Consider the following 12,309-nt stretch of genomic DNA (forward strand, 5'->3'; position numbering starts at 1 on the left):
GGCAATAATAGGCAGAGAAGAAAAAGAGAGTGAAAAAACAATGGAGGAGAAAGGAAGACAAATAAGACAGGAAAATCAAAAAGTGTTTCTATCATAACAATTTAGAACCCGTAAAAGATTACTGGTATTTTCTGGAGTTGTTAACATGGGCCTCCATCTCTTCCCAGTGAAGAATATGAACCGAAGGATTTTTGTTATGTAATAGTTCCTGCTTCTAGTCTAGAAAAGACCTTAGTATTTAATCAAAAGATGAGTCAACCCTTAACTTACCCATTTATCACCATATGCAAATCATCTCACTTCTCTGATGCTAACTTTCTTATATAAGACAATGGTGGTCAGAAAATCTGTTATCACTGGCTACCTCATGAGATTCTTGTGAAGACCAAATATCAATGCATGGTTATTAAGCTGGAAATACTACCTCTGTAACTATATATATTACACATAATAGATTTAATAAGCTCTTTCTGTTAAAACTATGTGGCAAGTTAAATTTACCACAATTAAAAATAATGGTGAAATACTGTTGAAAACAAAACTTGGGTATGAATAAATCATTGCTTATCTGCTGACAAAGCTATGGTTTTTCCAGTAGTCATGTATGGATATGCAAGTTGGACTACAAAGAAAGCTGAGCACCGAAGAAACGATGCTTTTGAACTGTGGTGTTGGAGAAGACTCTTGAGAGTCCCTTGGACTGCAAGGAGATCCAACCAGTCAATCCTAAAGGAAATCAGCCCTGAATATTCATTGGAAGAACTGATGCTGAACTTGAAACTCCAATACTTTGGCCACCTGATTCGAAGAACTGATTCACTGGAAAAGACCCTAATGCTGGGAAAGATTGAAGGTGGGAGGAGAAGGGGACGACAGGGGATGAGATGGTTGGATGGCATCACTGACTTAATAGACATGAGTTTGAGCAAGCTCTGGGAGTTGATGATGGACAGGGAAGCCTGGCGTGCTACAGTTCATGGAGTCGCAAAGGGTCAGACATGACTGAGTGACTGAACGGAACTGAACTGCTGACCCAGATTACAAAGGAATTTGGCCAGTGACAGGAAAGCAGGTGGTGTGATTACCAGGTCTCTGTGGATGAAGCTGTTTCTCTCCAGGTACTCCATCCCTTCACATACATCTTGACACATGCTCAGCAGCACGTCTCTACTGAAATGGCCTTGTCTCTGCCGGAGGAAATTCAGAAGGCAGCCCCTCTCCATGAACTCAGTGACAATGTAAATGGGTTTCTGCTGTGTGCATACACCATAAAGTTGTACTAACTTCGGGTGTGTCAGTTTCCTGGGAGGGAAGTTAGGCATACACAGAGTTACTGCAGAGAAAGAAACCACCAGGGGGATGTTAGCTGGCAAGGGGCCACTTCTGAATACAGAAAGGGGAACAAGAAAAAACACAGAAACTTACATCATCACTTTAGCTTCTTCTATGAAGTCTTCCTCACACATGGCGCCTTCCCGAATAGCTTTGATGGCTACTTTGTACTGAGCTCGCCACTTGCCAAGCCTCACCACTCCAAACAGTCCACTCCCCAACTCTCTCATAAAGGTCAGCTCTGAAGGGTTAATTTCCCATTTCTCTGTGAGACAGAAGGGGAAAGTGGTTAAAATTTAAGCAGGAGAACACAGTAGAAATCAGTGAGAAACAAACTATAACCGAAGTCAATCTAAAAATTATACAATTCATACTATTACTGGTAAAACAGAGAGCAGACTTGCAACCTGCATGTAAACTACAGAAGGTGGCTTTCTACTCTCTAGGAGGATGGACCCATTCTCAGCTGTCATAATAAAAGCAAAGTGAACTGAAGGAAAGAAGATGCTGCATAATCAGCTAATGATGGAGCTTGAAAGTTAAAGGCACTCTTTTTTTTTTTTTAAACAAATACCTCCTCCTTTACCATTCCTCTCCTTCAGGTTTTTTTTTTTCCAAAGTCCATCAAGTTGGAAAGAGTTTAACCTGTTTAAAAGGCTTTCACCAGTAGCACAAAGACAATCAAGTTGGATCTCTTCTCTATTAACCTCCATCTTTACATTCCCGTGGGTAGCCAGCCAGGTGAGAACCAGGAAAGACTTTGATATAATTTAGAAGTAACATGGTAATGCTTCTTTTTCACTAACAGGCAGGGTTTGCTTTTTTTTTTTTTTGCCAAATAATGAATAATGATAAAAACTGTAGGGTTACTACAGCTATTAAGTATAATCATCTAACATTTCAGACTATAAACTTCTATAAAAACAGTTCCACTATGTGGAATTCTACACATCTAAACTGGTCTTGTGATAATGGGTTCTTTACAAGAAAAATTACCAACACAACTACAAAAGGAGTTACCGTAGCTGAATCCTGCAGTGGTTGGTGCATTCTTCCCCTTTGTGCTAACTGGGTACCGCAGCCTTGTGACAAGTCCTAGAAATCAAAGAAAAGTACTGTAACTGAATTCACTCTGAATCATTCTGCATAGTAAAACACTAAACTAGAAATTCACCCACAAAATTCATTCCTTTATTCACTTACTGCTCATCTTCTGTATGTACATGCAGCCCTGTGCTATATGCTGGCAAAAAGTTAAAGGAAGCAGAGAAGGAAGATGATCCTACTGTTGTCAAAACCAAGTCTGTGTGCCTGATCCATGGTGAGGCCAAACAAACCAAAGTGTCAGAGTTTGGAGCAGATAAACGTTTATTGCAGGGCCGAGCAAGGAGAATGGGTGGCTTGTATTCAAAAGACTCAAACTCCCTAAAAGCCTTTCAACAAGGGTTTTAAAGACAGTGTTATGATAGGGGATCATCTGATGAGTGATTAGTTCATGGACTTTCTACTGATTGGTGGTAGGTAACAGCATGATGTTTCAGGAATCTCAATCATCAGCTTTCTAGTTCCAACCAGTCTGGGGTCTACCTGCTTGTGGTCAGCAGGCAGTCAACACCCTCCACCCAGATGGGGGTCTTAGTTTCTTCAGAGCGACTCAGAAGTAAGCATCAGATTGTTACCTATATCCTTTCAGGAGGAACTACGAGTCTGGTAACTCTAATCATGAACTGCTTGAGCCTGTCCTTGGGAATTCAGGGGAGGCTTTTTTTTTTTAAAAAAAAACAAACAAGAAATGGGAAACACAGGGGTTTTTGTATCCAGGAAGGCCCCACAGGGTTCTACTTGGTTTCACTACTGAGTTGACAATTTCATATTTTTTAAATATACATATGTTTTTATTCATTCAACATTATTTTTTTAAATGCAGTGTTTACCAGGCACCATGCTAGCATACTGTCTTTGCAAACACTTTAAAGGATGTTTAAAAGTTTCCAAAAATTATGATCAATTATTGTATCATGTTCTTTCCCAGTATGAGATTTGAATTATAAAATGGAACTACAGTAGTCTACTAAAAATTAAAGTGATTCACCTGACATAACTCTGTATTTGTAATCTCAGCATAAAAACTGGACTCTATAGGGAAGGACATGGGAGTGAGGTTCAAGAGGGAGGGGACATATGTATACCTATGGCTCATTCATACTGATGTTTGGCAGAAACCAACAAAATTCTGTAAAGCAATTATCCTTCATTAAAAAATAAATTAAAAAAATAAAGCATTTAGTAGAGAAAAAACAAAACAAAAAATTGGACTCTACAACATTAATGACTGGGAATACCAGCTACTGGAAATCAGACAGGTACATTAAATCCTTCAATTTAAGTTGCTTAAGTACTAAATAAGAAATCCCAGGTATTTCACCTATAGATATCTTGTAGCACAATGTATTTTCTCTAATATACCACATCTCATAGTAATTTAATATTGTTATGTACTTCTCTGTCTCCCCCACCAGATGATGAGATTAATAACATCTAGTTCACCATAGTCTCCCTACAGCCTGACATAGTTACTGGCATGTAGTAGGCATTTAATATATGTTTCTGAAATGAATTAACTGAGAGAATGATGAAGAATAAAATTCACACAAGAATAAAAAGAAAGAGCGGAATGTGAACACTGAAAAAGAATAGAATAAAAGATAAGAAAAAGTTCTTTGGGGGATAAATTGATATGAAATTAGTTCATCAACATTAAACACAGAGTTGCTATATGATCGAGCAAATCCATTCTTAGGTAAGTACCCAAGAAAAATGAAACATGTTCCCATGCAAAAACTTGTACACATATGTTCATAGCAGCATAACTGAAGAGTCAAAAGGTGGAAACAACCCAAACCTCCATCAACTAATGAATGAGACAACAAGGATAAACAAACCCACACGATGGATTACTACTCATCAATGAGAAGGGACAGAGTGCTTACAGAGGCTCTGACATACTGTACTCAAAGAAGCTGGTCACAATAGATCACATATGGTATGACTCCATTTACATGAAAAATCCAGAACAGGCAAATCTATATAGAGAGAAAGCAGACTAGCGGTTGCCTAGGGCTGGACTGGTGGAGGGGGTTAGGTGGTGACTATTAATGGGTTCAAGATTCCTTTGTGGGGGATAGTAAAAATGACTTTATATTATGGTGACAGTTGACACAACTCTGTAAATTACTAATTTACGAACACATCATACAGATGAACTTTTAGGGAGTGTAAATTATATTTCAATAACGGTTTCTATCATTATCTGAGAAAAGTAAAGAGAGTCACAAATAGCAACAGTCTTGGCAAAAGCCTTCAACAAAACACCCAGAGTTAATTTTTCATAAATTGGGTTGGATGCTTGGCTAACCTCTACTCGGTTATAGCTTTGAAGTCAAGAGCTAGAAACCTCTCTGTCTCACCCTGTGGCGCCTCAATGGGCAAAACTGTGGTCTCTGGTTTTGCTTTTGGTGTTTGGTTTATTCCCAGTGGCGAGTGTGGCAGAGATTCAGGAAGACGGGGAACTTGTCTGGGACACTATTACTCTAGTCTCTAGAAGCCTCCAACACGGACCTAAACCCAAGCTGCTCATCCGGCGGCTTCTGTGACACCTCTGACACAGACATATGTTGAATTTTAGTCTGATACTGTTAAAGGAAAAAAAAAAAAAATTCAACAACACTGTCACAGATGGTTTGGCAGGCTTCATTCAGCACCACTGAGATAGGTCCTAGGGACCACAGCAATGGGCTTTTAGAATAGGGGAGAGAGATGGACTCAACTCCAAATACAGAATGGGCAAGTGAGAACTTACAGCCAAGGAGAGGGGTAGGGTTCAGTGGGTGGAAAATTACTAAAAGAAACATCAGTGGAGGGAGGAGTGGGGATGGTTCTAACTAAGTCAGCCTAACAGGAATCTTGCAGCAAGATTATTCTCACTGAAGATAAGCCAGGGCGCCTGACTATCACCCAGGGGATGACTGGAGATAAGGCACTCAATCAGACATTGAGGGTGCTTATATATGTGTCAGATCTCAAGGGTAAGAGGTTCTGGTTAAACTGACATAGCAGGGTTATTGCTTAAAATTGGATTTTATAAGAAAATGTACTGATGGACCTAGGAGATGATTTCAGAGCCTGACTAAAGTTTGGTCAAACAAAGAGTCTTTGTCAGCACCAAGGGTATAAATCACAGAAATGTGAACATTTGCCACCTACAACAAGAATAACTTGCATTTAAAGGTCAAGACTGCAATCGTTATTTCTGATTTTTCTTTGTATATATCATTTCCTTAATATGCAATAATTTTAAATCAATGACATTCCACAACTAATTACAATATAAAATTGCTCAAGGAAGAACTCACCATAATGTCTAATTATTCTAATTATTATATTTGAAATAGGTTTGAACAGCTCACTTACCTGCTGCATTGTGCTTATGGTATTCAATAATCTCAGGAATTGAACCAAAAGCATGTTTTTCTGCCAGATAATACTTCTTTGGAGATGTCATTGTTTCCTTTATATGGTAATGCCTGAAGCCTGAGGAACCTTCTCTGTAACAAAAATCCAAATGTGTTAGAACTAAGTTGGAATAACATAACTTCACTTGTAAGAGATTTTCTACCAGGGTCCCTACACATAGCCCCATCTAGTCTCCAACACAAATTTTCTTTTTCCCCATGTTCTTCATAGTTTCACCTTTCAAATTAGCAGATGGGATTTAAAGTGGTCACTGATAACATCATTGATGTCTTGCATGAGATTTTAAAAAAGAATGTCTACCAACTCCATTTACTAATAGTTTAAAGTCTTAAAATAGCAATTCACTGGCTACTGTTTTTTGTCCCTGCTATTGATGGTACAAATGTTCAGAGGAATTTATTCACTCTAAAAGTGAATAAACTGGACTTATAGAACATATACAACTTCTGCTTTAGATATCTTTCTGTAACACAGACCTTGACTCATCTGCTCAAAGTCCTTTTCAGAGAACTCTTGCTGATGTTAAGATAAAGCTCAGACTTCACATTTCCCTCTCCGGTTCCTCTCTCCTCCCTTGCCCCACCCCTCTCATTCTACAGTCTAGTTACCATATACTTTCCTCAGCTCACCAACTGCTCCTTCACTTCTGGGGCCAGCAATTTCCTCCTGTGTCAGAAACATCTGTTCCCCTCCCTCCAACCTCCACCTGCCTCACCCGTCAGGTCTCAGACTGGATGTCAGCAGGCAGTATTCATGACTCAGGCAGATGTGTCTGGGCTATGGACCCCACTACCCTGCCACGCACACGCTCTGCCCAGCACTCACTCATACACACCAGCACTGCCCGTGTGCTTCTCCGAGAGAAGTTCCCACCAAGCGACTGGCGTGCTGGTTCTGCGCTTTGCTCACTGTGGCAGCTTAGTACCCAGCACAGTACAAAGTAATGATCTGTGGAATGTTGCTAAGATTCCTATGTGTGTGCTCAGTCCCTCAGTGGTGTCTGACTCTTTGCAACCCCATAGACTGTAGCCTGTCAGGTTCCTCTGTCCATGAAATTCTCCAGGTAAGAATACTGTAGTGGGTTGTGATTTCCTACTCCAGGGGATCTTCTAGACTCAGAGATCAAACCCAAGTCTCTTGTATTGGCAGTTGTATTCTTTACTGTGCCACCTGGGAAGCCCCAAGGTTTCTATAGCCATTCTCAATAAATACATACGCAGAAAATGAGGAAAATTACTAGATATGAATACAAAAATGTTATAGACTTTAGGGCTTCCCTGGTGGCTCAGAGAGTAAAGAATCCGCCTGCAATGAGGGAGAGCTGGGTTTGATCCCTGGGTCAGGAAGATCCCCTGGAGGAGGGCATGGCAACCCACCCCAGTGTTCTTGTCTGGAGAATCCCCGTGGACAGAGGAGCCTGGTGAGCTATAGTCCGTGGGGTCACAAAGAGTCGGACACGACTGAGTGACTAAGCACAGCACAGCACAGAGACTTTGGAAATCAAGTTCAGATTTTTAAATTCTGAATTGCAGCTTATTTTTCAAAAACTAGGAATCCATGCAAACTATATAAGAACTGCATTCAAAAATTCTGAATTAAAAGAGGGAGATTACTTACCCTCCAAACTTTGTATAAAGGGAGACTGTATACATGCCTGGTTGACTGGAATCTCTTACCATAAAACCACCTTCTTTATCCTAAAATCCAAGTTAAGAAAATTTTTATTTCAATCCAGTATCAATGCTATACAGAAGATCCAAGAACTCAATCTTATGATTTTATGATTTTTATCCTCTGCCTAGAAAATCTGGTTGGAGAAGCAAAACTTACCAAGAGGTAAGTCAGCCACATGACCGTCTCTCATCTACGTGACCTTTCACTTCACATTATTGGACCGTGAGATTAGTTAAAGAAAGCACACTCATAATTCCACATAGTTGCAACTCTTCACACACACACTAGTAGGAGACATTTCAACAAGATAATCTCTTAGAACCCTTCCAGAACTGACAGACAAGGTTTTGCAATTCCTTTACTTCCTGGACACATGGGGAAACGGTTACTGAAAAAGGTATTTCTTAACGACTGGGTTTCATTTCATACATTTCTCATGTTTGCTAGAAGTCCTGAATTCTAACTCAATATCATCTTTGTCCACATAGCATTTTTCCTGTAAATATCTCAGTGCTCTTTATAGAAACACTTTAAAAAGTCCTTAATTCCCCTAGAAATCTATGTTAAATATCACTCTTTACAAAAGGAGAGACAGAAGCATAAGCAACTTAAGCAGAGAAAACCAAAAGGCAGAAACACACTGAATGGTCAAAAGGTAAATCCTCATCAAGTTCTAAGCCTAAGAGCAAGAAACAGAAGCTAGGAACCTCAAACACCTCTCCACCAATAACGCCACAGTCAGTCTCCAACACTGAAACTGCTTGGAAAGTGTGCCTAACAGATGAAAATAAAACAGTTTTTCCTTATTCCTAGGAAAGACAATGGAATGAAATAAAGCCCCCAAAATAAATCTGATAAGAACAATTAGGGACAATGATCATAATAATTTATTGGTCAGTAAAACTTTTTTTCCCTTGATTTACGTTTCCTGTTACTTACATTATTTGCTTACACAAAATTTCCTGGAAATGATTTTACTCTATGAAGCAGAATTATTCCTTTTTCTTTGCTGGAAGATTTTCTAGTAAAACACATTCTGTTTGTTTGTTTGCTTATTTTCTTTTGTTTTTGGCTGCACTGTGGGGCATGTGAGATCTTAGTTTCCCAACCAGAGATCAAACAGGTGCCCACTGCAGTGGAGAAGCAGAGTCTTAACCAGTGGACCACCAAGGAAGTCCCTCGTAAAACACGCACTTATTGAAAACTTACTCTGCTCTGATATGTTCTATGTGGATCTACTCAGTCCTCAAAACAGTCTTTTGAGGTAGGTACTACTATTATCCCCTCGCCTGTGAGCAGGTGAGGAAATGAAGCACAGAAAGGTTAGAAATCTGCCCCAGGTCAAAGGGCTGGTAAGCAGCAGAGCCAGGATTGAGACCCCAAGTCTCTCTAGGTACCCAGAGCAGCCTTTCACTGTGGAGCCGCCCACAGAGTGGGGGGAGAGGTGACATGTCATATGAATCAAGCATCAGCTGAGTTCAGTTCAGTCGCTCAGCTGTGTCTGACTCTTTGCAACTGCATGGACAGCAGCACGCCAGAATTCCCTGTCCATCACCAACTCCCGAAGCTTGCTCAAACTCATGTCAATAGAGTCAGTGATGCCATCCAACCATCTCATCCTCTGTCATCCCCTTCTCCTCCCGACTTCAATCTTCCCCAGCATCAGGATATTTTCAAATGAGTCAGTTCTTCGAATCAGGTGGCCAAAGTATTGGAGTTTCAACTTCAGCATCAGTCCTTCCAATGAATATTCAGGACTGATCTCCGTCAGGATGGACTGGTTTGATCTCCTTGCAATCCAGGGGACCCTCAAGAGTCTTCTCCAACACCACACTTCAAAAGCATCAATTCTTCAGCACTCAGCTTTCTTTAGAGTCCAACTCTCAACATCCATGCGTGACTAATGCAAAAACCATAGCTTTGACTAGACGGATATTTGTTGGCAAAGTAATGTCTCTGCTTTTTAATATGCTATCTAGGTTGGCCATAGCTTTTCTTCCAAGGAGCAAGCATCTTTTAATTTCATGGCTTTCCATTGTTTCTCCATCTATTTACCATGAAGTGATGGGACCAGATGCCATGATCTTCGTTTTTTGAATGTTGAGCTTTAAGTCAACTTTTTCACTCCCCTCTTTCACTTTCATCAAGAGGCTCTTTAGTTCCTCTTTGCTATCTGCCATGAGGGAGGTGTCATCTGTGTATCTGAGGTTATTGATATTTCTCCCAGCAATCTTGATTTCAGCTTGTCCTTCAACCAGCCTAGCATTTCTCATGAAGTACTCTGCATATAAGTTAAATAAGCAAGGTGACAATATACAGCTTTGACATACTCCTTTCCCAATTTGGAACCAGTCTGTTGTTCCATGTCTGGTTCTAACTGTTGCTTCTTGACCTGCATACAGATTTCTCAGGAAGCAGGTAAGATGGTCTGGTATTCCCATCTCTTAAAGAATGTTCCAGTTTTTTGTGATCCACACTGTAAAAGGCTTTGGGGTAGTCAATAAAGCAGAAGCAGGTGTTTTTCTGGAACTCTCTGCTTTTTCGATGATCCAGTGGATGTTGGCAATTTGATCTCTGAATCAAGCTTAATCACCTGCTATTGCTCTCTTCCAGTCTGGGCTTCCCAGGTGGCGCTAGTGGCAAAGAACCTGCCCGCCAATGCAGGAGATGTAAGAGACACGGGTTCAGTCCCTGGGTCCGGAGGGTCCCCTGGAGGGGAAATGGCGCCCCACTCCAGTTTTCTTGCCTGGAGAATCCCATGGACAGAATCCCATGGAGCCTGGCAGGCTACAGTTCATAGGGTCACAAAGAGTCAGACACAACGGAAGCAACTTAGCGTGCATGCATGTACTGCTCTCTTAACATAAACTGTAAGAAATAAGCACCCAACCAAACCTCAACTAGGGGTAATAAGCAGGAGATAAAATGAGAAAGCACAGGTTTAAAAGAACTATTACTAAATAGAATAACGAGGTCATAAATGCAGAGAACTATAGAGGCCATCTTTTAATACAACATCTCTGCCTTACAGATGCAAAAAACAGACTAGAAAAGTCACAGACAGCCTTGGATGGGTCTCCTTATTCAGTCCTCTTAGTTTCCTCTAGACTAGATTTCATCTTGCCACTGTAATTCTTTCTAAAGTGTAAGAAGTTTAGCATATTTCTAAAGGCAACTAAATACTGTGTTAACACTTCATTTATAAATGATAGCATGTAATACTGATGTTAAAACTATTTTAAAACAACTTGAAGCAAAAAAGAAAAATATATATAAGTACTAACATTAAGGTAGCAAATGATAAATCAGTAAGAAACAGTAAAGAAAATGTTGGCCATGTATAGCTGTTATCCACTGTTATAAATTTGTTGACAGGAGTTTGAGCAAAGTCCAGGAGACGGTGAAAGACAAGGAAACCTGGCCTTCTGCAGTCCATAGGGTCGCAAAGAGTCAGACACGACTGGGCAACTGAACAACAGTAAGTTTTTTCCCCCTTGAAAAACACACACTGGAGTTCGGATCCCTGGTACTTCAGAATGTGACCTTCTGTGGAGATTTACAGAGGCAATCAAGTAAAAACGAGGTCATGGGGCGGGGAGCCCTAATTTATGTGGCTGGAGTCCTTATAAAAGAGAAATCTGGACACAGCCAGATATGCACAGAGGGAAGAACCACGGGGAGAAAGGGAGAGAGGCCTCATTCAGACCCCTCCCTCACAGCCCCCGAAGGAACCCAGCCTGCTGACATCTGGGTTTCAGGTTTCTTTTCTTTTTTTTTTTTTCCATTTATTTATATTAGTTGGAGGCTAATTACTTACAATATTGTAGTGGTTTTTGCCATACATCAATATGAATCAGCCATGGATTTACATGTGTTCCCCATCCTGAACCCCCCTCCCGCCTCCCTCCCCATCCCATCCCTCTGGGTCATCCCAGTGCACCAGCCCTGAGCACTTGTCTCATGCATCAAACCTGGGCTGGCGATCTGTTCCACACTTGATAATATACATGTTTCAGCGTTGTTCTCTCAGATCATCAGGCTTCTAACCTTCAGATCCATGAAACAACAAGCTTCTGCTTGTGGTGCTTCGGTACAGCACCCAGTTTGTGACACTCTGTTTACAGCAGCCCCAAGAAACAAATATAGCAGCCTTCACTTTTAAATGATTTTTTTTAAAATTTGTACTTACATCATGGTATTTTTTTAGGCTTTGGTCACAGAGGTAGGTGGAATTACTAATCAGGGATTCACTTCAATTGATTCTGTGTTGAAACCAAACCCACAAAACAAGTACAAACACTTACCTCATTTCTAAGGAGTTGCTCTGCTTTGCTCCTATTCATATTTCTGCAATACCATCTGAACAGAAAAAGATATGTTTAAGACCTCAGGTATTTTAATTGTTCTTTTTTCTTTTTAGAATTAGCAAGGCAATACTCCTCACCAATGACAAACATTAATTAAGAACGAGATATTATGCATAATCTCTATAAAATAGAAAACCACTAGTAACATTTGGATATACATACTTGCAGACTTTTTCTACCCATATTTTTATAAAGACCCATATATATGCTGACATTCTCATTTTCATTATTAAAGTGAGATCAAACTATACTTGCTCTATCAGAACCTGGATTTTTTCACTTAACAGTGTATCACACACATCTTTGCAAAGCTATATAGTTCACAGCCTGGATGTGCCATAACTTATTTAAGCTCTTCTTTATTAGTAAACATAAAGATCATTTCCAATTTTTCACTATTATA

At 40.2% G+C, this 12,309-nt stretch overlaps 1 protein-coding gene across 6 annotated transcripts in view; it reads right to left on the reverse strand.

The window, feature by feature from the left end:
- The window catches only part of TEC (tec protein tyrosine kinase), a 151,145-nt gene that overhangs the window by 12,225 nt on the left and 126,611 nt on the right, over positions 1-12,309 (reverse strand). For all 6 annotated transcript variants that reach the window (XM_043448245.1, XM_043448240.1, XM_043448244.1 and 3 more), the window contains 6 exons: positions 11,844-11,898; positions 7,483-7,562; positions 5,803-5,936; positions 2,353-2,427; positions 1,426-1,597; positions 1,086-1,302 (listed from right to left, as the gene is read on the reverse strand). In XM_043448245.1, coding sequence (XP_043304180.1) covers positions 1,086-1,302; positions 1,426-1,597; positions 2,353-2,427; positions 5,803-5,936; positions 7,483-7,562; positions 11,844-11,898 — 733 coding nt within the window. The remainder of the gene's footprint in view (positions 1-1,085; positions 1,303-1,425; positions 1,598-2,352; positions 2,428-5,802; positions 5,937-7,482; positions 7,563-11,843; positions 11,899-12,309) is intronic.

This window comes from Cervus canadensis, chromosome 26 (assembly GCF_019320065.1).
Source record: "Cervus canadensis isolate Bull #8, Minnesota chromosome 26, ASM1932006v1, whole genome shotgun sequence".
Classification (NCBI taxonomy): Eukaryota; Metazoa; Chordata; class Mammalia; order Artiodactyla; family Cervidae; genus Cervus; species Cervus canadensis.